General features: G+C 50.6%; 10 protein-coding genes and 1 non-coding gene across 11 annotated transcripts; 7 read left to right on the forward strand and 4 right to left on the reverse strand.

The window, feature by feature from the left end:
* Positions 1–38: 38 nt before the first annotated feature.
* On the forward strand, positions 39–1,929 carry TrAFT101_000452 (uncharacterized protein). Its single transcript, XM_024907416.2, has one exon. It carries the CDS (start codon positions 355–357, stop codon positions 1,657–1,659), a length of 1,305 nt encoding a protein of 434 aa, XP_024764654.1. The 5' UTR covers positions 39–354; the 3' UTR covers positions 1,660–1,929.
* Positions 1,930–4,480: 2,551 nt separating this feature from the next.
* Positions 4,481–8,676, forward strand: TrAFT101_000453 (uncharacterized protein; the record flags this gene model as incomplete). The annotated part of the gene is made up of 9 exons (XM_024909353.2): positions 4,481–5,977; positions 6,048–6,110; positions 6,168–6,227; positions 6,293–6,355; positions 6,427–6,483; positions 6,544–6,642; positions 6,706–7,251; positions 8,371–8,381; positions 8,490–8,676. The coding sequence occupies 9 exons, from the start codon at positions 4,481–4,483 to the stop codon at positions 8,674–8,676; spliced, it is 2,583 nt and encodes an 860-aa protein (XP_024765588.2).
* Positions 8,677–9,426: 750 nt separating this feature from the next.
* Positions 9,427–11,388, forward strand: TrAFT101_000454 (uncharacterized protein; the record flags this gene model as incomplete). Its single annotated transcript, XM_024899275.2, has 3 exons — positions 9,427–10,314; positions 10,391–11,093; positions 11,195–11,388. 3 exons carry the CDS (start codon positions 9,427–9,429, stop codon positions 11,386–11,388), a joined length of 1,785 nt encoding a protein of 594 aa, XP_024764655.2.
* A 560-nt stretch (positions 11,389–11,948) lies between these two features.
* On the reverse strand, positions 11,949–12,028 carry TrAFT101_000455. The gene has a single exon. It is a non-coding gene; the product is annotated as a tRNA-Gly (tRNA).
* A 120-nt stretch (positions 12,029–12,148) lies between these two features.
* Positions 12,149–13,677, forward strand: TrAFT101_000456 (uncharacterized protein; the record flags this gene model as incomplete). Its single annotated transcript, XM_024899218.2, has 4 exons — positions 12,149–12,571; positions 12,634–12,787; positions 12,877–13,540; positions 13,612–13,677. The coding sequence occupies exons 1-4, from the start codon at positions 12,520–12,522 to the stop codon at positions 13,675–13,677; spliced, it is 936 nt and encodes a 311-aa protein (XP_024764656.1). The 5' UTR covers positions 12,149–12,519.
* A 709-nt stretch (positions 13,678–14,386) lies between these two features.
* Positions 14,387–16,227, forward strand: TrAFT101_000457 (uncharacterized protein). Its single transcript, XM_024910879.2, has 3 exons — positions 14,387–14,964; positions 15,030–15,473; positions 15,567–16,227. The coding sequence occupies exons 1-3, from the start codon at positions 14,490–14,492 to the stop codon at positions 16,061–16,063; spliced, it is 1,416 nt and encodes a 471-aa protein (XP_024764657.1). The 5' UTR covers positions 14,387–14,489; the 3' UTR covers positions 16,064–16,227.
* Positions 16,228–16,633: 406 nt separating this feature from the next.
* Positions 16,634–18,225, forward strand: GAR1_1 (H/ACA snoRNP pseudouridylase subunit). The gene is made up of 6 exons (XM_024899183.2): positions 16,634–16,793; positions 17,014–17,279; positions 17,353–17,380; positions 17,444–17,577; positions 17,650–17,896; positions 17,955–18,225. The coding sequence occupies exons 1-6, from the start codon at positions 16,736–16,738 to the stop codon at positions 18,149–18,151; spliced, it is 930 nt and encodes a 309-aa protein (XP_024764658.1). The 5' UTR covers positions 16,634–16,735; the 3' UTR covers positions 18,152–18,225.
* Positions 18,136–20,191, reverse strand: TrAFT101_000459 (uncharacterized protein). The gene is made up of 4 exons (XM_024899115.2): positions 19,716–20,191; positions 19,247–19,617; positions 18,721–19,129; positions 18,136–18,656 (listed from the first exon to the last, which is right to left on the reverse strand). Exons 1-4 carry the CDS (start codon positions 19,770–19,772, stop codon positions 18,354–18,356), a joined length of 1,140 nt encoding a protein of 379 aa, XP_024764659.1. The 5' UTR covers positions 19,773–20,191; the 3' UTR covers positions 18,136–18,353.
* A 205-nt stretch (positions 20,192–20,396) lies between these two features.
* Positions 20,397–21,702, forward strand: TrAFT101_000460 (uncharacterized protein). The gene is made up of 3 exons (XM_024907417.2): positions 20,397–20,643; positions 20,732–20,944; positions 21,024–21,702. The coding sequence occupies exons 1-3, from the start codon at positions 20,524–20,526 to the stop codon at positions 21,468–21,470; spliced, it is 780 nt and encodes a 259-aa protein (XP_024764660.1). The 5' UTR covers positions 20,397–20,523; the 3' UTR covers positions 21,471–21,702.
* Positions 21,630–23,239, reverse strand: TrAFT101_000461 (uncharacterized protein). Its single transcript, XM_024899114.2, has 3 exons — positions 22,349–23,239; positions 21,985–22,214; positions 21,630–21,779 (listed from the first exon to the last, which is right to left on the reverse strand). The coding sequence occupies exons 1-3, from the start codon at positions 22,675–22,677 to the stop codon at positions 21,769–21,771; spliced, it is 570 nt and encodes a 189-aa protein (XP_024764661.2). The 5' UTR covers positions 22,678–23,239; the 3' UTR covers positions 21,630–21,768.
* Positions 23,240–23,638: 399 nt separating this feature from the next.
* TrAFT101_000462 (uncharacterized protein) lies at positions 23,639–26,063 on the reverse strand. The gene is made up of 3 exons (XM_024904371.2): positions 25,268–26,063; positions 24,447–25,158; positions 23,639–24,372 (listed from the first exon to the last, which is right to left on the reverse strand). Exons 1-3 carry the CDS (start codon positions 25,503–25,505, stop codon positions 24,348–24,350), a joined length of 975 nt encoding a protein of 324 aa, XP_024764662.1. The 5' UTR covers positions 25,506–26,063; the 3' UTR covers positions 23,639–24,347.
* Positions 26,064–26,215: the final 152 nt, after the last annotated feature.

Consider the following 26,215-nt stretch of genomic DNA (forward strand, 5'->3'; position numbering starts at 1 on the left):
TCGCGTCTCGCTGCAATACTGTCCCGCTCATGTCTCGCTAGCAATGACGATAGCTTTCCTCAGCTTGTTTTCCGAAAGCTGCGCCCGCCTTTTGAGAGAATAAAAATCAAACAGGCTCGCATTGCTTCGCAGTTCTACCCTCACGTTTTGCCCATTCATCCTGGTTCTTTCTCTCAGCTGCCTCTATGCATCCTTCGAGTTCTTCGTCTGTGCATTCGTACTTTTCTCAGCAGCCGTCTCTACCTCTCTACATATCTCGGTCTGCGGATCTATTTCCAGCTTCTCACTCTGATTTGCTTTCCTCCAGTATTTCCGCTTCGGTAAAGCATAGTACTTTACGTTCCACACCACACAATGTATCGCCCGAGAAAAAACGCTGGCCCGGCTAATCGCTTGGAGATATCTTCGTCTCCAGAACCTCAGCAACCTACCTCATCACCCACTAGAGGTGATGCTCAAGCGAATGTCCAGGCTACTTCACAACCTATATTTCGCCCCGTCAGACGCAACACACGGCCGGGCTTGATTTCTATATCAGGTGCTCATGCTGCTCAGCCCACCAGTCGACCGGCTAAAAGCGTTGCACCACCTACTTTATCTTCTATATCAACTGCTCAAGCTGCCCAGCCTACCTTTCGCCCTGCGAGGAGCATCGCCCAGCCTGAACTATCTTCAATACCGTCTGTTCAAGCTGCTCAGCCTACCTTTCGCCAACCTAGGACCGTCCCACAGCCTAGTCTCTCTTCTATACCCACAGCTCAAGCTGCCCAGCCTACGTTTCGCTCAATTAGAAGCGCTGCACCATCTACTTTATCATCTACGACAGCCACTCACACTCCTCAGCATCCTATACCTCACTCATACAGAAGTGTTGGAGTACAGGTTAATTTGCCCCCTCCTCCAGCCCCAACTCCAGCCCCTCTGCCAGCGGCGAGAGAAAGCAGACCGGCCGTTACAGCAACGCCTCGACGTGCTCCATTTCGTCCTGTGAAAAAAAGCACTACATTGGGGCATACCCCTGATACAGCGATAAACATACCCGAAGGAACAATAGCTACGCCTGATACGGCGACGAATGCGCCTGCAACTGCCCCTATCCACGAGTTCATCTGCCTTTACAGCCACGATCTCCGCCGCAAGCAAAAGAGGTGGCAAGATGGCACCCTGAGATTTCATACATTTAACCAGAAATTCATGGTATATGATGAAAATGGGGTCTACGTCGGCGAGGGACACTGGCAGGGAGATGTAGACGACTTCCAGGAGGGTCTCGAGATCAAGCTAGATCGACCCATGGCATGTCTCCAAGTTATGGAGTGCACAGGGACAAAGGAGCAAGACCTTTCGCAGGTCTTGGGCAAGCGTGTACGGGAGGTTGAGGAGAGGCGGGCTGCAAGGGCCCCGGCGAGGAGGAATAGGGAGATTGCAGCGCCAGTAGAGATTGCACCAGATGAGGCACCTGCTACTGTGATCCCTCTAACGCCTCCTAGGAATATGGGAGGTGCCTCTACTGCTGCAAGTCATCCACCGGCTCCTAGGAATATGGGAGCTGCAGGTGCCTCTACCGCTGCAATACATCTGATGCCTCTTAAGAATATGGGAGCTTGGAGTAAACATGCGGAGGATTTGCTTGGAAGGGGCCGGCCGATACGTAGATAGTCTTTTTTAACGACATCAGTGGGTCAATGTTAGACAGTCGGAGTAAAGTGTTTTATGGGGTGTGAGATAGGTGATATGCGAGGTGTGAGATGAGTGTTTCCAAAAATATGAGGTAATTCATGGGGTTTAAGAGAAACATTTTATAAATATTAAAGAACTCTTTAATAAAGCATTCATTATATTCAATGAGTGTTGTCTTATAAAATGTTACATGCTTTATACTTACCGCACTTGTACTTTACTGTACACCACTCTTATCTCCCCTCTCACCTTACTTTACTTTCACTCTTAATTCTATCCCACTTTCATCTCATCACTATTATACCATCTATTATCTGTCTCGTTCTCTTTTTTGTTGAATTTATTATACATACACACACACACACACACACACACACATATATATATATATATATATATAGTATATGCATTATTGCATTGTTCACTCAGTTCAAACATCTTTCTCTCGACTCTTCCATATTTCCGGGTTCCGCGGGCCCTGGTGCCACGGTGTCATGCTTGGTGTACTTTGTACGCACCCTTGATAAAACGTTGCATAATACGCCGCCAATTATTAGCGCATGTCGGGTTTTTTAATCTTTAGTGGGGCGATCTAAGCCATCTCGAGCTCGCCGAAAGGAAAAATCGGACCCTCAGGCCATCTTTGATTAGCCTTAGCCGTGTGCTGGGATGACTTCTTGGGCATGTTGAGTAGGATATACTTTGTATGGCTTCGTAGTCAATTTCAGACGTCTAAGAGGTCTCCGAGATGAGACTGGCCCCTTTTGAGTATCTAATTCCGGCCTGGCTGCGATGGACAGAACGAATGAATAAATGGCATTCTTACTTTGATATACCGCTCCTGAAAGTGGCGTTCTATGAATGAATGCGATTGTAGGTTGTTTGGTTCATGAAGTAATGCAAGGCTACTTAAGGATTCAATTGACTACTTTCGAAACTCTAATAAAAAAAAAATAAAAAAAAAACTTAACCGTGATAAATCAATATTGAATAATTAACCACAGTCATGATGCATCCTGTAGCTGAAAGCGATGAGATTCGCAGATTCTCAAAGACCCAACTGGTTGTAGGGTAACACTCATGACACATTATTCAGCACCAGCGCCATATGGAACAGGATTCTGCAGTGCATCCTTGGCATTGTCACGAGGCACATGTAGTAGGCAAGTAGCAGTAGTATCGCCGAGGCCAAGACTAAAGAGGATTGATTATACCTACTACATACTCCGTATATCTAATCTAATTAGTACGCGCCTGTGATGGGTATATGTCTAAAGATATGTTGTCTAAGGCACTAGCTAGAAGTTGGGAGAAAATGTCACAAAAGCAACGTGAATAAACGAGCAAACCAAGCAAACAAGACTCCAGAGGAGCGGGAGCCAAGATCAACTTTATCTGCTCGCCTGCCGGATCTTGAAGCCACCTCGCTTCAGCAATTGGCTGGGCTGCACTTGGGGGCAGCAGTCCCTTGCCTGGCTGCATGAGCGTCGCGAATCTCGATAGCAGTACGGAGTATTTATCCAGCCACTACCACTTAGCATTGCCAGCACCGCCCACTTGCACCAACACTAAAATGACTCTTATTTTATTTTGCATCGCAGAGTCTGGGGTACCTGCCTGTGACTACACACACCGGCGGCCGTCACGGCGAGAGTCGCGCGAGAGAGGCGCAGAGACGGCTCGTAGTGGGCGAGAAAATTTATAAATGCGCGGCTTCCCCAAGTCATCGCTGGTGTCCACGACCCATCTGCCTCGAGCCTAGTCTAGCAAGTATAGTGAGAGATGAGTGATAGCGATGGCGCTTCTCGGGCAACTCCACGCTGCTCTGCGTGTTCCTGGGCATCTGACGGGCTGAAACGCCTCCGCCATGAAATCCAATTTTTTCCCAGAAAAGGAACTTTTTCAATGCCCCCAGGTTGAGTCACCCGCATCGGTCCAGGCCACGCCATTGGCCAATCACGACTGCTAAGCTCTCGCCGAAGCTCCATCCGCGACGGTGCATCAGGTGGGGGGCCTGGGCCAATCACAGCCGGCGCCGGTGGGACCCCAGCCCCCGCGGCACAGCCTGATTGGCCCGCTGAGCCCCCAAAGGCGCCTTGCGCTAGTCCTGTTCCAGCACGCCGAAAGAGTCAGGATTCGACCATCCCGCAAGGGCTGAGGAAGGACCGCGGGCGCTGGAGGCAGTCACTGAAATACCGTCATGACTCCCGGCCGGCGACGCCTGAGGAGCTCGTTTTTCTCATCTCTTCCTTCATTTTTCACTCGCGCACGAGCTGCCCAGCCCTTTGCTATCGTGGAATAGCCTCAGGCACTCCAGAACAATCAAAGAGTCTGTCAAAGCAGTGGTTTAATTGGCTTTTGTCTGATTTTCCTGCTTCCACCAAAGACTCCAGCGCGCCGGGACCCCCCTCACCTCTCTCTCTCGCACCCTTGGCGCTGCTGCGAACTCATTTTAGCCTCAATCAATCAAATCTCATATCTCACCTCTACCTTTCACTCATTCGTTCAGAATAAAAAAAAAAAAAAAAAAAAAGAAAAGGAAAAAATAAGAACGAATTGAATTGTTTAATTAATTTAAAAACACAATCTCTCAAAACTGGCCATAAAAATTTGGTAAGTCCTTCGAAATTAGAGTCTCGCAGCATATCCGTGAGCTTACACTCCAATGGCCGGCCAAACACCAACGACGTCCGATTTTCGCGGTAGAGCACCAAAGCGATCCTTACGACGTCCTCCTTGAGTCTCTTTTATGAATCCTCTCCATAACTTCTCTAATTCATCATCCAACCAATCCTCTGCAATGGCTCAATACCGCTCTGTGGCCTCCCTCCCCCAGGGCTTCTCAGTCTACCAGCCCCAACTCGGCGCTCAGCTTCAGTTCTTCCCTGCTCTCGGCTCGCAGGAACTCGATGACATGATCAACGCCTACATTCCCGGACCCGCTGCTCTCAAGGAAAAGCGGGCAACCATCTCGCTCGACTTTTTGGAGCACACACAGCTTACGGGCCAGACATTCAAGTTCTACCCCGTCTACTCCGCCAGCCCCGTCGCTACCTCTCCCGCCATTTCCACATCTTCCTTCAGCAACACATCTCCCGTCAACTCAACGTGGGATTGGAGTCAAGCATCCGCTTCTCCCGCAGTGTCTTCTCGATCTTCCAGTTCCAAGAGCCGCAAGGCCTCTCAGTACTCTACCCCTGATCTTTCACACCTCCCCGGCATGAAGATCATGACCAAGGACGGCCAGGATGTCACAGACTCTGCTTCTCGAGGATCAAAGACAAAGGAGCAGCGTGATCACGCACACCTGATGCGCATCATCAAGGCCTGCGACAGCTGCAGAAGAAAGAAGATTCGATGTGACCCCAGCCACAAGAAGCGAACGGCCGCTCAAACCCAGCCTCAGTCTAAGCAAGCAAAGAAGGCTCGAACGGCGGCGGCGGCGGTAGCGGCAGCAGTAGCAGCGGCACCGCCGCAGAAATCGGCTTCTGTAGTGGCTTTATCAAGAGGGCAAGACGACAATCCAGACATACCAATGTCCATGTTTGGCATCGATCCCACCTTTACATTTGCTGGCTTGGACAGCTTCGAGTCCAATGACCAGACATACGAGTCATGGGAAGAATTTATCCAGTATCCCGTTGACGTCGCCGATGAGCACTACGACTTCTTCCTCGATCCCGAAGGCTACCTTTCCTCCCAGTCTTCTGCTTCCTCTTCTTCTGCTTCGCCACCCAAGGCCTCTACGCCTGCGTCGCAGCAAGATCTGCAGGCCTCATTTGGCCTCGAGGAGCGCGAGGGAATGTTATCCGAATCGACATCACCAGAGCTACCGTTCCTGCAAGTCAATCACACTGGACTCAACAACTACACCGACTTTAGCCTGTTCTCGCCCTCATCGAGCTTCTCTGAGGATGACCGCATGCTTTCGATTTCGTCTTCGCGTACTCTAAGCCCGACCCAGCCGTCTGCGTCAGAGTCTGAGTCATTTGGAGACGGCTTTGATGCTGAAGGCCATGGCCTTGCGACTGGCGGTAGCGGCTCAAGCGCGCTGGTCTCTCCATTGGAAGAGGCTGGTTTAGTTGCGGCTGCCGACACGAGTCTGCCGTGGTATGATCCGGGTCCCAGTCCGGGAGACTCTCGAGCACAAGACTCGCGAGCCGGCATAAGTATAACACGGCCCGCAGGATGGGTAGGTGATGTTCGCATAGCCTACTCGCCGGGCGGCTCGGTACTTGTCACGGCATCATCCGTAAGCGGTGCAGAAATAATTGCGAACAATGCATTCGCGAATAGCGTACGTCTTTTGATACACACCCTTTACTTTCTTCTATTACTAGTTGGACGTCGACTAATTTCCTCGGAAGGGACCACTTGCTCAACTAGATACTTCTCGACCTGGATCAATTGCAATTGCAATTGCCGGAAGGGTACGTTGGCATAACTATCAGCTAGAATGTAGAGCCGCAACTGACTTTCGAAAAAAGGATACATCAGGCGAAATTACCACGAGCCAAGCGACAAGCACTGCACTGCAGTTCGGCGGCGTACGTTTTTTCTCCCTACCATCTCTGCTAGCTTGCGCAACTTTGCGACTAACTTTGAAAAAAAGGAAACTCAAGATGGACTCCAATCATATGGTCATTCGCCAACTGAACGTGGCAGACTCCGAAGTGTACGTCTACGCTGCACAAACAATCCCCCCATAGCTAGCTTGCAAGACCCGCGACTAACTTTTGAAAAAAGGAAACACCAGTTGGTGATTCAGCTAGATTGTTTGGCGAACAAGCCGTCTTCCGAACCGTATGTCCAGACGCAGCCACACTCTTCGCTGCTCTCTTGTCGACTGACATGAAGAAACAGGAAACCACGAGCGACCAAACCGCCTCGCCCTCTACGCTGGCGACCGCCGCGAACCATTCAGTCCAGTATTCGACGGGCTCGGTAGAGTCTTCCTCGATGGTACGCCGTGCTGCTGCATCTGTGAATTGCCTCCCATCCCAGCTAACACGATCACTCTTGAAGGCTCGCACCGAATATCTTGCAAACAGCGGCATAAACCCCGAGGTCTCGCCTGGCAACTTACAATTATCGTTTGGCGCTACGTCCGATGCTCTTCTGCTTGGCTCAGCCGCATTTGCAGCCGCCGGTGAGGATGCTACGACGGCCAGCCCACAAGCTTCGTCCGCCACCATTCTTGAATGGCCACACCTACCTGCTGCAGGAACCAATGGCAGCAGAAGCAGCCAAACTGCCCTGCAAAACGGCGAAACCCAGAGCCAGCAGCAAGCAGCAGCCCCTATGGCCGAGGACGGAATTCAACCAACCTCGCTGCTTCTTCTCCAGACGTCGTCGCCCAAGCGAGATGCTGCAAGCGACGATGGTGTCGAGTTCGGCATAAGGAGAAGCTTCAACAGGTGGATCGGCGTTCAAGGTCTTGCGCAGGTCACTTCGGTGATCCTGATTGGCATACTGACTGCAATGATGCTTGCCAGCCTCACGGGATCGTCAGCAGCGTTCTGCTTTGCCTCTCTGGCACCCGCTATGGGAGCTTGCTTCCAACGTTTTGCAGTAGCCGACAGCGGCTCAAAGCCTGTTGGGACGATGCCATCGACAACGTCAAGTTCAAGATCCCAACCTCCAGTACTACGACGCGAGATTCTCGCATCGCCTACAATTTCTTCTCTTCTTCTTTTCTCCCGAGCAAGGCTATGGCCTTCTCGCTGCGGCGTACAAAATGCAACGTCCGTTCGCATCCCTTTGATGGCATAGAAACGGATATTGCATCTTGCAGCGAATATCTCGAGAGAGATGCATGCTTCTAGATTTAGGTCCACGCATATTTTCTATAAGCCGGTTTGGCTAACGATACCCCTTTTGCGTGGAATGTTTGTGGCATGTGGCTTAATACAATATTGGAGCAGGATTTTGATTTTCTTTTACCGATATGGTGTTTTTATAGAATATAGCGTGCAAAGAAGGAGACGTGCCTTTTGGCAGAGTCGCGAAGAATACAATACCGGGTCAAATAAGACTTGGAATTTTTTTATAATCTTTTTCTTTCCCTCTTAATCTTGGTTTTTTGCCTCGTGATGATTCGAATGTTGTTGCATGCCACTTTATGTACATCTGTAATTCGTCTTGGCTCTGGTTCTTTGCCATCGTGACTCCTGCCAGGTGCAGTATCTAGCATTTTTTATCTAAAGTTCAGTATCCTGATTCACAGCACATTGTCTGTTCTTACAGGGCATTCGTAGTGCCGAGTTCCTGACTAGTGGCGTACTGCACAGCAGGGACAGATAGAGTTGACGCTTAGTCATCTCAGCCGATAGGCGCTAGCGCTTGATCAGTGACAGGGTGTGACAGAAATTCAAACGCCAAAAAAAGCTTGGCCCCAAAACTTCATCACCTCACTGCGAGCCAGCCGTTCCTTAAAACCACCTTTTCAACCCTGCTCCCTCGCAAGTTTCTCTTTCTTTTCAAATTCATTCGAGTTCGAAGCCAACCTGATTGTTTTTCGAGATATCTTTGCGGTTTTTTTTTCTCTAAAATTCTGCTAAAGGTATATCTTGCATCAGCAAGTCAGATTTCAAAGGCTCTTCGAACCTGCATCTTGAATTTCTCTGTGCAAGGATAAATCAACCACGGAGAAATACGAGAAGCGCTGAGTATCCTTTGACCTATCTGGAGCGTGTAGCAAGGTGGGAAACGAGTCCTTCCTATTGCCCTCTTTTCTCCCTTTCTCTCTCTCCTCCTCCTCCTCCTCTCTTAACTTTTGATAAAGGCATCTTGACTAACCAACACAATAGGTGTTTCCGCATTTTCCCATCTACCAGCAGGGTGATGAAGCTCGCCCAGACACCAAGCCTTCCAGTTATCGAAGAGGAGTCAGAAATCCTTCCTTTTGACCTTGAAGAGCCAGAACAGGGCGTTTTCGTCGCTCTCCTGCTCTTGTCTCTGCTTGAAATTTCAGGCCTGCACAAGAAGTCATCTTGAAGTCTTTTTCACTTTCTTTTACTCCATCTTCCGCCAACTCTTTCGAGCGATTAAGGAGAGACAGGCTACGACTACGACTGAAGCGAGCAAGTGTATTTACGGTAAGCTGAAGCATCCTCTCGCTATCTCTGATTCTGGCTAACTCGACTGGATTTGATTTATCCTCTTCCACAGTCCATCACCACTCTTTTCAAATACTCAAGAAGAAGTTGCCTAGGACTGGATTCTTTTTCCCTTCAAGGCTATACTGGTGAGCAGAGCTGCCTGACCTCAAACTCTCGCTTACCCTGCGCAGAGAATTTGCAAAAATGCAGCCTTTCTAACCTTTTCACCCCTCCCAGATCTACCTCATTCCATCTTTGCACAATTTGCGGCTACACGGCAATTTTCTATCGTCATAGATACGCGCACTTTACGCCTTTTCCCGCGTAATCAGCTGCTCTTTCCTTTTTCTAGGCGAACAAGCGGTCTAGTTGTGGAGTGTTGTGAGAATCAAGGAAGGAGCCCTCCTTTAGCCTCCCCAAAGGAAAGCCACCACCCAGCTCCCCAGCTCCCCAGCTCCCCAGCAGAACATCCACAATTTGTCTTCTTTTCCCCCAAATATCTTCTTTTCCCCCAAATATCTCTTCTTCTTCTTTCTTTTTAAAAGAAAAGAAGGGATTCTTTGTTTTTGTTTCAAAGGGGTATAAAAACTCCCCTTTCGCTGCAGCAAGCACAGCTTTTTAACGGCCAATTCACCACTCACTCGCCATGCCTCGTGCCGCATCCGAGGGCGGCCAGTTACTGCGCTTGGCAGGTGCCAGACAGGCCCTCCGCCGGCTGTTTCCTTTCCGCCGCGCCAGGCAGCCTCGCATTGAGTCTGGACCTGAAGAGTCCTTCTCTGACGGTTCTGAAACTGACGGATTAAGCGTCCCCTCCGTGCCGCCAAACACGCCAAGCTCCGACTACGCCGCGTCGCTCGCTAACGTCGAAGCTCCAACGCTGCCCATCGATTCGGATAAGAGCCTCACCTACAGCCACTTTGGCGACGACGACGACTTTGAGACTGACGAGTTCAACGACTCCTCCACCCTCAGCGACGGAAACGGCACCATGGCCTCGCGTTCTGGCGCTGCCGCTGGCGAGAAGCGCGCCGCCAAGCAGAAGCGCGGCGGCAAAGAGAAGCGTGCTGCTGATGAGCACAATGCTGGCGACCAGATGGATGTTGGCCAGGACCAGCCCAAGGCGGCTCAGCAAGTCGACGCTGTCGGCGAGAAGGTTGGCGCCGTCTCTGTCGCGGTCGCTGACAAGGACAAGCAAAAGGAGAACCAGCAACCTCGTGCCAACCAGGCCGACGCTGCCACTGCTGTCGATGGCGATGCTGAAAAGGTGGCCGGTACCACGGCCGCTGCTCCTGCTGCCGACAAGGACAAGCAAAAGGAGAACCAGAAGCCTCGTGGCAATCAGATCGACGAGCTCTCTCGCAAGCTGGCCGGCATCGCCGTCGCCCAAGCTGCCCCTGCCGCTGTCGACAAGAAGCTTGAAACCCCATCTGAGGAGATTGACGCCGAAGTTGTCATCGACCTGAGTGCCGTCGACCCGGCCGTGCTCGCTGAACGCGCTGAGCACCAAAAGTTTATGCAAGAAGCTCTGGATATGGTGAGTCCTGTCGTTGCCTTCTTCCCCTACTCCCCCCTCTCACGCGGCTGCTAACCAAGACTGCCATCGCTCACAGGCTCGACTTGCGCTTGTGACCAACGAGACTCCTGTCGGCTGCGTCATTGTCCACGAAGGCGAGATCATCGCCAGAGGCATGAACGCAACCAACGTCACCCGCAATGGAACCCGTCACGCCGAGTTCATGGCCATTTCGGCCCTGTTCTCCGCCCCGCCCAAGGATGGACCACGCACCACCTGCCTCAAGCCCAAGGTGCCCCCCAAGGTGCCAGAGGGCAAGGAAAACGATCCGGCTTACTCGCAGGAATGGCGCTGCCCTGACAAGGGCAACGAGGATGGCAGCAAGGGCCACCTCTATCCTTATGGCCAAAAGACGATCTCTCTCGAGCGCGTTCCTACCGACATCCTCGAAAAGAGCATTCTCTATGTCACCGTGGAGCCGTGCGTCATGTGTGCTTCGCTCCTTCGTCAGCTTCGCATCAAGAAGGTCTATTTCGGCGCCGTCAACGACAAATTCGGCGGCTGCGGTGGAGTCTTCAATATCCACGCCAATGGCCTTCCACCTGGCAGCACGACTCGCATCCAGCCTGAGCCTAAGCGCTACCTATTCCCTGACGGAGGTGGCAGTCTTGGCGTCTCTTATCCTCGTGGCGGTGGTCACGGCAGCAATGTCGAGCCGGGCTTCGAGATTGAGGGTGGCTGGAGCCGTGATGAGGCTGTTGGACTTCTCCGCCGTTTTTACGTGCAGGAGAATGGCAGAGGTATGTATTCTCTTTCCTTCTTCTCTTCTCTCTCACATATCGCTCCCTCTAGATAGTTCCTTCGTCATATAGACAACAGTTCACTGACATGATTCTCACAGCCCCTGTCCCGCGAAAGAAGGAAGGCCGAGCTGCACGCTTGGCTGCCATGATGGAGCAAGAGGCTACTGGCACGTCCTCCTCTGGCGGCGAGGCTGAAGCTGAAAACGCCACTGATCCTGCTGAAAACGGCTCTGCCGATGCCATGGATATGGATGGTGCCCAACCCTCTCCCAAGGACGAGGAAGCCGCTTGAGTGTTCAGTTGAGCCGGCCTGGCACGCATTTTTCTTTTTTGGCACCTTCATCGAAGCATTCCGACGCCCATGTCTGCCTTTTATTGGCAATGGTTTTAATCTGCTGTTTTTAATCTGCAATTCATTTGCATTTGCTTTCACGCGCGAAACAGAAAGGGGCTCGGACTCATTGGCGTTTTATGATACATTGACGGCAGGAAAAAGCCGCATAGGGACACGGTTGGGATCGATACCACGGCCAGCCACCAAGATGGCTATGGCATATAGTGCGATTATTTTCACAGTTCATCTGTTGTTTCTTTTGGTCGTCTTCGGTCGAACTTTTGCGCAGATTGCGTCCTTTGCGGAGGACATGGATTCATGGGCGGCATTGCACACTTTATCTAACCTCGCATTCTACGTAGAAATAAAAGAGACAATTTAGATGAACTGATTTGAGTGTCACGTTAGACTGTAAAGTAGAAGGAAGACGTAAAGAAGATGGCCATCCATCATCATGAGGCTTTTGACATGGAGGCTGTGGAAGTCATGGCGCTCAAAAGTGCAAAAAGAAAACTCAATGCGTAATCTGGGAATCGAACCCAGGGCTCCCCGACGTTGCGGATGGCAACGGAGAATTTTACCACTAAACCAATTACGCTTTTGATTGGTGTTTGCTGGCGATGTTGGGATGAAGAACCTTTGACACTGAGAGAAATAGAGGGATGGACATTGCAGCTATGAAATTGCATTCTACATTTTCGACATGACCTATTTCTTCCTCGCCGGCTCTTTGACCCGAAACTCAGTATGATGCTTTTAGCCCGTGCGATATAAAATAGGTTGATTTTTTTTTTGTTCAGCCGCAATGCGCTATTGACAGCGCCAGGCTTGGTCGAGTCTCCATGGCGCCTCAGCCAAGAGACTCTTGAATCGTTAGTTGGCCGTCTTAGCTTCAGCCAAAGCGGCACGGTACGAATGGGCGGACAGGTAAGGCGGACTTTTGACGGTTGGAGGGGAGAAAGGGGGCAGATTCAAGGGATGCATGGAAATATCTGATTGTGTTTCATTTCTCGCCAGTATTTGTGTGAAGATTGATGTTTTCTTGATATATATACGTCTGTGTGTGTTTTTGGATATTGAACAAACATCATGGCCCGTCTGCCTCCTGTAGCAAAGTTCTCGCTTGCAGTTCGCAAGAATAGTACGTGAATGCCATCTTTCTTTCGCCCTGCCTTTTTTTGCTAAATGTAGTTCTTGTCTTAGTTCGCGATGAATGGGAAAACAGAAAATCAGACTATGAAGACAGGATTTCCACCGTGCTGGGTGCGCCGTGGACAATCGAGATTGATCTGCATCAAGTCTGCGCGTATGCCACGGACGGATACGCGGCAGAATCTCCTGGCTCTATGATTTCAACGTTTGTCCATCATCACCTCCACTTGAAAGAAAGAAAAGGCGGAATAAAGTGATTGTAATGTAGAATTCTAATCTTCTCCCTCGCTTTAGATACGTTGACGGCGTCTTGTATCAGCTGGATCGCTTCATTGGCAAACATGGCGAACAAGGCAAAGAGGAGCTCAACACCATTGCTTCGGCGCGAACCATTACCATGGACCTGGATGAAGATAAAAAATTCTCTTATTGCGGCTGCGCAATCTCTGCTACCGGATCTCTCGTCATTCTGTTCAGCGAAGGATATCTCGGCACCAACACTAACGACGCTTGCTCACTCGACAACCTGGAGAATGCTCTCAACGAATCCCCCAGCACTGCTTCGGCCAGCCACAAACCCATGAGCTTCATTGCGCGCGCGGCTATCAGAAGCGACTGGGACACGCAGATGGAAGAAATCGAGCGACAACTCGGCGAGATTCTCTGCAGGGATAGTATTACCTTGGAGCCGCGGTTCGAGCAGGCCTTTGACAGGCTCAGCAGCACCGCCGGAGACGCATCGTGGCAGCGAAACCTGGGCTCGTATCACAAGATGTACTACGAAGGTCTGGTGTTCTTCCTCAGGTACCAGAAATTCGGCGAGGACGACATGCTGCGCGAGGCATTCAACGAGGGCATCGACAGGGCGACGGTGGCATTTCGCATTGTCGACAAGGATGAGCTCAAGAGTTCCACTTACAACGAGTGCGTCATCGAGGATGGCACGTTGATTCTGCAGGTACGTGCTATCTAAATCTGCATCTCTTGGAATTTGAACAAACGCCCTGCTGATTAATGCCCCATTATTAGACCACGGCCGAGTATTATGGCACAAATACCGCTGAAATTGCCAACAAGCTGATGGAGCTATTGTAAAAAAACCCCCCAAGAAGTGAGTCACGCTTCATTGTTTTCCGGTGTGCTGGCTCTACACCCCTGGCAATCAAACAAACCCATCCGCTGGCAATGACACTCCCTAGACCGAAGTGAGTGGAGGCCGGTTCCGTTCACCTACAGACTGGCTACACGTGTTGATGCAGGGCGAGGCGAGAGGGCCCTGATGATCGTGGTTGGCTGGCCTCTGGGCGGTTGTACGGAGTGCATGGCGGCCCACCGCCTTTGAGGCATGAGATTGATGCGTGACCAATTGCAGGGGAGCAGCAGTAATACATAATGGCCGTGATTAGGAGTAGGTATAAGACACACTAGAAAGCTGCAGTAGGCAATTGCATGTACTTTTCATTCGCATATGCACAGGGGCCGTCTCCAGCTGCAAGCTTTTGATTGATTGATTGATCGACCTTGAGCATCTGCTGCAAGGCATACATAGTGGCCCAACGCGAGTTGCTCGGCCTCTTGTTTTCGTGTTTGGGTAGAACAGCTCAGGCTCAGAATACAACATAGGCCAACCCCGCGACTCAGCGGTGACTCTACTCAGCTTTGCCAGCTTTGCCGTTGGAAGCCCCATTGTCTTCTTTGGACTCTTTGATATTCTTTTTTTTCTCTTCTCACTCAAAAATACTCTCTTCCTTTATTCTTTCTCGTCTCTCATTTTTGCAATCACTAGTGCAGAGGTATGCGAAGCACTGCTAGTTGATGTCTGATATAGTCTACTATAAACAGCCCACTAACAACCACCTCTCACCGACAGTACTTGAGCGAGCCTACTAGCCGTCTATTCCTGAGCTATGCCTGCACCCAGCTCAAAGCCCCTCGCAGACCATAGGACCGCTGCAAAGCGTCGGGCCGTCACCACCGTATCGGCCATTGCGCTCGTTTTCATTCTCTGGCCAGAGCGCTTCATCATCTGGAGGAATCTCTGCTTTGTCCCGGTTGCGGCATGGCTGACTGCGCTGGTCTTTGACCTGAAACATGGCGCACTCGACGCATGGGATGGAGTCCCGGCCTGGATGAAGAGGATCATTGGCGCAGATGATGGTAGCAGCAATAACAATAGAAGCAGTGGAGCATCTTCACGGATGGGAGCTGGAACCCGAAATGGGTCAAATCGAGCCAAACCCGTGGCAGTATCGGACTATGTGCTCATGCATCTTGGCGATACAGTTTCTCTCGTCAAGAGCGAAGTAGCACGGCTGTGGGAGATTGTCAGGCCAATTCTAGCCGAATGGATTCGTCAAGCCATCCATTTTCTCAGCTCTCAAAGTCCGTACACATCCATTCTTCCAGACCTTCTACTGCCTAGTCTCTAACTGTTTTGATCCCTGAAGGATCAGCAAACCGGATTTCACCACCGTCATCATCCTTACCTCGCAAGCCAACCCCAGAGTTCACCCAGTACTACGGCATCTTGGTCAAGATTCCTCGCGGCCCCAACGTTACCGCTCCTTTCGCGCCTCCATATCGGATGCGAGAAGCCTCTGACAGGGCCATTCCGCGGGAAAGCAAGGATGTGTCGGCTGTTCCTTCAGTGCTCAGCTCTTGGGACGTCGATTCTCGCATCTCGTTCCTTCTCGTCGAAAAGGCAACCTGGGATGATCGAGATCAAACGCTGAGAAGCAAACTGGCGGCTGGCACATACTGGAATATGTCGGCCCAGGGACGTGGCAACCTTTGCAAGGAGATGGACAGAGCAGAAGTTGCACAGATTAGCGGCATCGAAGTGATTGGCCTTGGTGACGGGGAATACGATGCGTTGAAGAAATGTCGTCAGTGTAAGTGCAGTACTTTTTTTTTTTTTTTTTTTTTTTTTTGGATCAAGACCCATGTTTTTTTTCATCGACACTGGCTAAACAGTTGGCAAATAGGTTTTCGGGTCTTGTGTCAGGACTGGAAGTACATGAGGATGCTCTGGGACGACATCGACTTCGCTGCCATCCTGGCCTTCTTAGTGATGGGACCAGCCGCAGCCACAAAATCAGCCCAGATTTATCGGGCACTTTGCATACTCAGAGCAGAACAGGCTGAAGCCCCAAAACGAGGCGGCCCAAACATTGATTCGTTTCTGATAGCAGCAGCCACGGGAGGGCTTGCAGCACCCTTTGTGCTACCGCTAATGGTAGGCGGCCTAGCTGCTGCCGCCATGAAGAATCGCAATGGTGCACTGCCAGAGCAGAGAAGAAAGGCATACAAAAGCCTGATGCTGCAATTCCCAGAGCTGAAGGCGTTGTTTGACGCAGAAGAGAGGGAATACCAAGAAGAGAGCACTATGCAAAACTGCAATGATGATGATAATGATGATGCCGAGTGGAAGGATGAGGGTGAGGACTATTATAACGATGCTTTGAATCCATTTGACTGGTGATGGGCAGAGAACATGAATTTGCGCGAAAGAGTCTGAAGACCCGCGCTTGCGAGCATATAGATTGCAATTTTCTTCTTCTTCTTCTTTTCGAAAATTTGTCTTAGATGTGAATACATGTCAAAGTACAGATTGTTGAGTCATTGCCTTCCACGTGTACATCTTACGCGACTTATAGAGGGTACATACATGACTATGACTATGACGTTTGGAGCTCCATTAATAGTTGAACGGGTTAAACATCCATCCAGAATGTTTCCCGCATAATAGCGCCTCCCAGCCTAAAAGGCGAAGCTCCATCGAGACGGACTGATTTTTCCTTGGCTAGAATCTGGGCTGTGGCGCCTCCCCCCACGCAGCCAAAAGTTCAAAAGCCGCGCTCTCATTAAGCCAGCCGGGAGCTTGGCCTGCGGAATGCCGCCGACGACAACCTATTCGGGAAGCGAGATCGGGGGGAGCTTTTGAATTCGAACAAGGGGATGCGACGTTGAGGGGGGCGGTTGCATGTGCTGTTAATTATTAAACGGGCGGAAGAATTGGTTTGCTCTTTACGTCTTTTGGAGCAGGCAGCGGAATTATTCTCTCACATACAAAAGTCTTTTGACACAAAAGAACTTGCGTGATCTGATTTGGAACTCGACGTGATCTTTAAGAGTAGAATACAAGACTGTCACAATGGTTACGACTTCATTTAAACTCAACAATGGCCTGCAGATGCCAGCTCTTGGCCTCGGTATGTCTCTCACACATTTCTTCCATTGAAATATGAATTTGAAGAGGGGCCAAAACGGCTCTCCCATGGCGGGGGAGGGGCAACTTTGGCCAGCGCGACAACCCCCCAAAAAAGGAAGAAAAGAAAAAGAACAAGAACAAGAACAAGAAAAAGAAAAAAAAGGGGGGGCAAAAAAGAAGGGAGAGAAAAAAAGCTAATAAGAAATTTCAACATCCTGTAGGAACATGGCAATCTCAAGCTGGCGAGGTCAAAACCGCGGTTTCTTACGCCCTCCAGAACGGCTACAAGCTCATCGACGGCGCCTACTGCTACGGCAACGAGGACGAGGTGGGCGAGGGCCTCAAGGAGGCTTTCGCAGCGGGCGTAAAGCGCGAGGATGTCTTTGTCGTGACAAAAGTGTGGGCGACGTACAACACTCGTGTTGCGGAGGCGCTGGATAAGAGCTTGAAGAGCCTGGGGCTGGACTATGTTGATTTGCTGCTGGTGGTGAGTGCAGACTTCCGTTTGGTCTAATGACAAGAGGTTCCACTGTTGAGCGTTTGCTAACGAATTTCATCAGCACTGGCCTCTTCTGCTGAATCCCAATGGTGAGAGCGAAAATATGGATTTGAAGCAAGAGACGTTGAGATGGTCTAATTAGTTCAATTCAGGCAACCACGATAAGTTCCCTACTCTGCCCAACGGCAAGCGAGATGTCATCCACGACTACAACCACGTCGATGGGTGGAAACAAATGGAGGCCGCTCTTGCGTCCGGCAAGACCAAGTCTATTGGTGTCAGCAACGTACGTTTTTCTTCTTCTCTTCGTTTCACCCTTATTCAACAGTTCATTTGTAACCATTAAAAAAAAAAACAGTACAGCAAGCGGTATCTCGAGCAGCTCCTCCCTAACGCCACTGTGATCCCCGCCGTCAACCAGATTGAGAACCACCCCAGCCTTCCCCAGCAGGAGATTGTCGACTTTTGCAAGGAAAATGGCATCCACGTCATGGCTTACAGCCCTCTGGGCAGCACGGGCAGCCCTCTCATGACCGCAGAGCCGGTGGTCAAGATTTCCGAGAAGAAGGGCGTTTCCGCAGGAACAGTATTGCTAAGCTACCACGGTATGTTTACTACTTCGTTTATTCTCACATGTCCCTACTTTGCTGACCCATGAGACAGTCAACCGTGGCAGCACAGTTCTTGCAAAGTCTGTCACGCCATCGCGCATCAAGTCCAATCTGGAAATTGTTGCTCTCGATGACGAGGACATGAAGCTGTTGAACGACTACTCAGACGACCTGACCAAGAAGGGCGAGCTGAAACGCTACGTCTACCCACCATTTGGCATTGACTTTGGCTTTCCTGATAAATCATAAAACATAGTGCATAGTAATAGACAAGAATGGTATATACATTTACAGTATTATAATTAACCATCCATCCAATCGCCTTGATACATTCTTAGCTCCAGCTCCAGCTCCAGCTCCCGCTTTCTACTCTCTTCTTCTTTCCAGTGCTTTTCTTTTGGTCGTAATGTCATCTCATATTATTATCTGGGGCTTCAAAATATCTATCCAATCATTGCTTTGTGTCAATAACAACCTTGAGTACTAGCTTGCCCTCACCATCCTTGACTTTTCCCGCCAAACTAAACGCCTCTTGGACTGCATCAAGGCCCTTGACTCGATGTGTGATGAGCTTCTCCAGGTCGGGGAAAACGGGGTCCTTTTTGTGCAGCATTTCAATGGCATCGGCATATGTGTTGGCATATCTAAAAACACCGACAATGTCGACCTCGCGAAGGGCAGCCGCAGATAAGGGCAGGGTGAGAATAGGGGTGCCCATGCCAATGATCATGACTTTTCCGCCTGGTCTTGTAGCCTAATGCATTTTACTATCAGTCAGAGCGAAGAATAGACAGATAGAGGGAGAAGAGTCAACTTACGTAGATGGCACTCTGAACGCAAGTCTCCACGCCAGTGCACTCAAACACAGCCCCAACCTGGCCGACCGGCACACCTCCTATCTCAACATCGCCGGCTAAATCCGCGACTTGCTGCGCATACGCCAGCTTCTCATCAACCGTCTGCGGCCTTGCCATTGGCACAACAAAGCCCGCATCAGCAAAGCCGTTGTTGACAGCGAAATCCACGCGGTCTTTCTGGATGTCGGCGATAATGACTGCTGGTGAGCCCATGGCCTTGCTGACGGCTGCAGACAGAAGGCCGACGGCTCCTGCGCCAAAGACGAGGACTGGAGCTGAGGCGGGGAGGGCGGCGCGGCGATAGGCGTGTAAAGCGACGGAGAGGGGCTCAATCAGGGCGCCGAGATCACTTGAGACGCCGTCGGGGAGCCTGTTTATTCGTTTGATTTCTCATTGTCAGCTCACTGCACCGAGATGGTTTCATACACATGTACATGTACATGTGCATGGGCGCATATAAAAGAGCTGATGACTGAGAGGCACATACTTGTGAACCCATCGGGCAGGGTGATTAATCTTCTGTTGCAGCGTTCCCTGCATATGTGGAAACGCCTTGGCCGAGCTGCGAAACTTCATGCCTTTGCAGATGTTGTATCTGCCGCTCTTGCAGTAGTCGCACGACTCACATGGCAGACCAACCTCGAGCGCGACACGATCGCCTGGCTGGATGTTTGTGACGGCGGATCCCACAGCGACGACTGTGCCACTGGATTCGTGGCCCAGCGTCAGCGGCTCGCGGACGAGGATGTCGCCATTGCGGTAGTGGTTGTAATAGTGAAGATCTGAGCCGCAGAGGCCAGTTGAGTCGATGGAGACCTGGACTTCGTCTGTGGCGGGAGATTCTAGAGAGCGTTCAATCTGTGATGTTGAAGCCGTTAGCTGAGGGGACGCTTGTCTTCTGTCTTTTTTTTTTTTCCCAACTCAAGGTTCTCTCTTCTCAAGACTGTTTTTCATACAAACTGAAGGTCCTTCTCGCCGAATAAGACGGAAGCTTTGACTGATTCGACAGACATGATGGAGAAATGAGAAGGAAAAGGAATAGCAGAGTGGTATCTAGCAGCTGAGAAGAGGCACAATCAACAAGATGCTGCGATAAGACGATGATCCGACTGCCTGCCTTGATTTCTCTACAGGTGGCTACTATGCATCACTCGACGACAATTGTCTGAGAAGCAAGATAAAAGAGAAGATGCCCAAATATTTTAATGACATAACAAATTGGTTCCCAAGCTCCGATATCGAACCCCCAGTAAGCAACACAAATTCTCCGTCTTCACTGCCATGATGCAGCTGTACCCCAGTTGTCTCGCTCCGCCGGCAAGCCTAGAGCAAGCCAAATCCACAAGTCTAAGCCGCAATGACCCGAGCCGAAACCAAACTAGAGGGCTGGAGGGACGAAACACAGGCCGGAGAACACGCCATGAACGTGGAGATGGTATGGCTTAGGCGCCCAAATGGCTCGAACAGCAGCTAATAGTGGCCTGTAGCACATCGGCACCAATTGCCGGAATAGGTGGTGCGCTTATTCAACTTCTCCAAATCGCGGGGCAATAGCCGATGCCCCTCCAAATGCCCATCCAGCTCCCACTTTAGACCTGTCTGTGGCGGAGACGTGATCTGGACGGATTTATTCCGTTGCCTTCTCTCGGGAATTGACCTTCTTCCTTTATTCAAATACTAACCGTTCTGCTTTTGGCATATTTTGGATATACAATTTTTTTTTCCAACCCCATCTGATTGTCAGAATACACAAAGAACGAAACAATGGCATCCATGTTCTCACTCGAGGGCTCTACAGCAGTTGTCACCGGTGCCACGAGGGGCATTGGACAGGCCGTTGCTATTGGGCTTGCCGAAGCCGGCGCAGACATTATTCTAATCCAGGTAGGTTTCAATTGCCGACTTGCTTACTTGCTTGCTTGCTTGTGTGCTTGGATCACTGGGCTGACATGGAGTGTTTTCTGGGACTCAGAGAGATACCACTTCAACGGCGACCAAAGAGGCCGTTGAAAAGGCAGGCCGCAAAGCATGGATCTTCACGGCTGATCTCGCTGTTCAAGAGCAAGTCGCAAACATCGCCAAGGACGTCACCGCCGCCGGCCACAAGGTGGACATTCTAGTCAATTGCGCCGGCATCCAGAGGAGGCACCCTTGCGAAGAGTTTCCTGATAATGACTGGAACGATGTGCGTATATATACATTTGGCTGGCTACTAGATACGTGTAAATCATTGTGGCTAACAAAGGGCAAACCATTATCCATAGGTCATCCAAGTCAACCTCAACACCGTCTTCACCCTCTGCCGCGACTTTGGCCGCGAGATGCTCTCCCTCCCCGTCTCTCCCGTCACCGGCCGTCGCGGCAGCATCATAAACTTTGCCTCGCTGCTCACCTTCCAGGGTGGCTTTACAGTCCCCGCCTACGCCGCGTCCAAGGGCGCCGTGGGCCAAGTCACAAAATCGTTTGCCAACGAGTGGACGGCCAAGGGCATCACAGTCAATGCCATTGCGCCTGGATACATTGAGACGGAGATGAACACTGCGCTGCTGAACAACCCGGAGAGGTTGGCGAGCATCAGTGCCAGAATTCCCGCGGGCAGATGGGGGTCACCCGAGGACTTTAAGGGGACTTCGGTGTACCTGGCGAGCAAAGCGAGTGGATATGTGAGTGGACATACTCTGGTGGTGGACGGTGGATGGATGGGCCGGTAGAGAAACCCGTCTTTTGAAAGTTGGAAACTGGGGCTGTATATAGACATGAATGATACCTGAGATGATTGAGATATTTGCTCCTCAATACAAAAAAAAAAAAAAATAATAATAATGTGCTCTTGGCTAAACTAGCACTTAGATGGACTGCGGCGCGAGATTTAACAAAGGGGTCAATAGGTTAGGCAAGATAGTCGTGCTTTTAAAATTAAAGGATTTCTATTACATGTCCAGCTAATTCATCCCACCCATCTCCTTAATCGTATCGGTGACGTCTAATATGTAGTAATCTAGAACCTTTCTAGATTTTACCTGCGCCGGAGGAAAAGCAACAAAAAAACAATCAGCTGCTATGCAACGTAAAATAAAACAGAGAAAAATGCCATCAAGTCTCTACCCCAGAGAAAAAGGGGCGTCATTATTACAAATATTTCTTTCTTCTTTCTCCTCTCTCTTCCTCGAATCGCGATTGGGGGAAAAAGGAGGGGGAAAAAAAGGAAGGGCTCTTAGTGTTTACTTTTGCCTCCCTCGTAGTAGTGGGCCATCTGAAGGCCAGCTCGTCGGAATCCACACTTGACGTAGAAGCCTTCGTTGGCGTCGCTGCAGTCGAGGATGCTCTTGTAGCAGCCAATCTTCTCGGCGACGTGGTCGAGGGCCTGGATCAGGCGGAGGCCGAGCTTCTTGCCCTGCTGATCCTTTGCGACGGCGATGTCTTCGATGTGGCCGACCTTGCCCAAGCTGTGGATGCTGTAGAAGAATCAAAGTTAGCTGCTGGTGTCTTCCGTCTTGGATCTAGAAGCCTCAGGGGGGGAAGCTCCATCAGGATCAGGGGTTGTCGGGTACGCGCAGTTCCCCGAGGATTCTTCTGCTTTCCAACTTACAATTTGTGCTCGACAATTAGGGCGCCGGTAGCCACGACAGAGTTCTTCTCTCGGGAAGTATCCTCGATGACGATGATAAAGTAGCTGTCCGAAGCCAGCATGTTGTCAAACTGCTTCTGGAACTTTTCCTCGCTGATTTCGCCGACCGTGGTCAGCACGCGGAGGCAGTCGAGGAAGCCAGAGTTGTAATCAGTGCGGCGAAGGGCTCGCAATTGGTAGCCCTGCGGTAGGGTGGCGGAGACGGCCTCCGAGATGAGGTCTTTGGAGAAGAGACCATCCTGGTCGGCGTCGGTGATGGTGATGGGAGGGATCGTGGCGGCGGGCGACATTGTGTTGGATTTTTGGATATTAACGAGTGAGAAAACGAGCGAGCGAGCGAGAGAGCTTCAGAGAAGAAGAGTAGAGAAGAGGAGAAGGGGCGAAGCTTGTTGTCGATCTTGGAGAGTTGGCCCTGTGGCTTTGTGCTAGCGTCGGACAAGGAGAGAGGTGGTTTCAGTTGAAAATCAATCAATCAAAAAAATCAATGACGCGCGCGGAGAGAGAGAGGGAGAGACGCGTAAGAACGAGTGAGGCGAGGATATAACAGAGAGTTGACAAGAGAGGAAGGAGATGGGAGAAGAGAGAAAGGAGAACCGAAAACAATGAGAGGGATTTGGAGACGATTTTGGCTTTGGAATTTAAAACAAGTTAGAGACCAGAGTGGCAGAGGCCCCAAAAAGTCAAACTGTGGACAGGGCGAGGCTGACTGACGCCGCTTTCGGGGTGTGCGAATAAGATCCCCAAGATGAGATACGAATGGCATAAAAATAGCAAGCGCTAGGCCTTTTAGAGAATTTCTCTTACTCGTGGTAGTTGATGATTTACATCTGGTGGTTTTTCTGACTTTGCACCTTCCAAGCTGTGTATTTGTTTCTTCTATGCTACAATCTAGGCATTTGAAAATCAAACACTTACTATTAAGAAATCAAAACGCGCTTCCCCTCCAAAACATTAATACGTTGTATAATAAACAAGTTAACAACTACGTAGAGCCATGCAGGTTTCCATCATATTCATTGACTGATCCTATTAGAAGCAGCATTAGTGAGTGAGTAGCTCAGCCCAATCCCAGCCAATGCCCTGGAACTGCGTGCCCTGATGGCCCGCTTCTAGTGGCTGTCGCGGGACCTGGTCGCTAAGGCGGAGGCGCAGCACCAGCACAAGCCAAGACGCTGAGAGAAATATCAACCATACAAATTTTAAGAATATTTAATAAAAGCAAATAAATCAGAAAATAATGCTCCGTAGAACACGGTAATGAATGCCTGCATTGCGTATCATATATTCTCACTCGATTAGATGATGTTTATGCCATCCCAACCCGGTCGTGAGCATAACCCTGAGCCCATGGCCCGTATCCCCTATTCTTGGGTTGCCAGTTCCCAATGCCCATCCGTCGCTACAGGGGCTGCAGGAGCTGAGTGGTACGTGCATACCCGGGTGGTAGTAGAACCCCACTGCGCTGGCAGCACTAAATACAGTGGTTGAGCGCCACAAGCACAGCGCTCTTAGCAGCTCGGCTCAGGGGCATCCAGCCCGAAGCCCTCTCTTCACATACTTGTACACACTGCATTTGTCCCCACCCCCCATGCCGCTGTTAGTGCTGCTGCATCCAGAGCAAGATGGAATATGTGCGACATTATCATATGAAGATGGCTGAGAGCGTATGGCAACAAAGTACGTACAAGAAGTTCCAGGTCGACAGTGATATGGCAGCAACAGAAAATCAAAGAAACAACGTCAAAGATAAAGATAAAGATAAAGATAAAGATAAACATTTCCCAGTGCCAACAACGCCATCCTTTATTCGTTGCCGCATCTCCCTTGATTAATGCCTCTGCTGCCTCTAATTTTACAACACCCAGTTCAATTGGAAGAACAAAAAAATATGACAGGAGGACCGTCCTGAATGATATCCGTACAGCCGCGTCTATAAAATCAATCATGTTTGCTATTCTTCTTAGCCCGAAACTAGAACCCATAGCCTGTCTCGAAGTTAGTGGGTGTAAAGAAGAAAAGGGAGGCATGATAGATAAATGGAAGCCTTAGCCCAACTTACAAGAAGAAAATCATCAAAACTCCAAACATCTTGGCAATCAGCCATCGGTTGCTCGACACTCGCGACCAGTACTTCATCAGCTCGCGCTGCGCTCCCTCCACATTGTCCACGATATCTTCAGTGTTGGCGTCGATTCTCTCAATCATCTCGCTCTGCTCGGAAACCATCGTGGCCAGCTGGCTGAAGATGCCGCCCAGCTCGTTGATTGTCCTCTCGATGGCCTCGATGGCCTCGCCTCGCTGCTGGATATACGAGTTGGTTGGGTTCGCCTCTTCCATCATCATCAGCTGCTGATCGCCCATGGGGCCCGGGTTTAGCGATAGAGTGTCGCTGCCAGGCGCAGGCGATGCCCGGTTCGGCGTCCCGTACAGCGGCGATGCCGATTGCTGCAGAGACGGCTGAGAGTGCTGCGCATGCTGAGACACTGAAGATATGAAATTCTCGGTACGCGATCGCGAGGCCTGGATGTTCTTTGTTCGAGCCTCCAGCACGTCCTTGAAATTCACAGAGACATCCGTCAACTTGCCCTGCAGCAGATAGACCACGTTCTTGTTGTGTTCGCCTTCTTGGTCTGCTTTCGGGTGCTGCTGCTTCGACATTGTCTGCAGGGCACCAATCTGCTGGTTCAGGGAGGACAGATCTTGCTTGATGACGAATGTGAGCTCGTTGATTTCCACAGGCCGGTCGTCAAAGAGGGTGCGGCGCTTTGCGACTGCTCAAAATGTCAGCTTTGCATCTTTGAAATTCAAGGCCTCGCAAATCCAATTCCGTCCAATGATTCAAGCCCCGACCAAAGAGCCATTGTCGTTTGATTTACTTACGCTGCGCCAGCTTTTCCAACTTGCCCATAGTGGCTGAGATGCCTCTTCCAATCTCCGCCGCCTTCCTGGCAAAGTCTGATCTCCTCACACGACCGTCTCCATTCGCGGCTGACTTTTGCGCGTCGTTGAGCAGTGATTTCCTCTGCGCGCTCGCCTTGTTGGCATTTTGGCGGCGTTGCGCCTGGGCGAGGACCGACTTGAACTCGGCGGTTCGGTCCTGGATCGAAGCGACGGCCATCTTGCAATGCTTTACTGTACAGAATCTGTATCCCGGACTGCGACCCGCGCGTCTGGTGTGTGGTGGCGACAGAGGAGAGTCGAGGTCCTGTCTTTTTTCCCTTTCGTCGGGTAGCCTCGTCGCCCAAATATCAAAGCGGCTAGCCGGGGTAAGCTGCTGGAGCAACCTCTCGTCGATTATTCGTTGTAGAGTGTCGAGAATAGAGTATGATATTAAAAACGGAGTTTAGCTCTCTGCCGGCAACCGAGGGCCCAGGAGTCGAGGCTGAACTGGAGTAATGTGGAAATATAGTCGTGGTCGCTTCGGAAATGGCAGATTCAGGCGGGCTGGTGGCGCGGCAAGGATAGGTTAATTAAAAACAAAAGTAAGTAAGACGTAAACTCGAAAAAGGTATAAGGAGCGAAGTCCCTGCTGAGGGTCGAAATGATGGGGTTGAAGAGAGTCGATGGTGTCGTTCGTAACGGCTGCTCTAGCGCACAGGGAGATTTGATGAATCCACGTTGTTCGAATTGCAAGGTCGCCACACGTGCGTCCTCATTGGACCAGAGGCCGGCAAAGTACCGCCATAGAGTCTGCATTACGAGAAGATACTTTGAATCGCCTGTCTGGCTAAGGCTTGGAGTGGATAGCGGGCGCCGGGGTAGGCATAGCCACCAGAGAACTCGTCAGGAGGATCCCGCTAGTTCACGGCCGTGTCTGAGTAGTCTCTA

Source organism: Trichoderma asperellum, chromosome 1 (genome assembly GCF_020647865.1).
Source record: "Trichoderma asperellum chromosome 1, complete sequence".
NCBI lineage: Eukaryota > Fungi > Ascomycota > Sordariomycetes > Hypocreales > Hypocreaceae > Trichoderma > Trichoderma asperellum.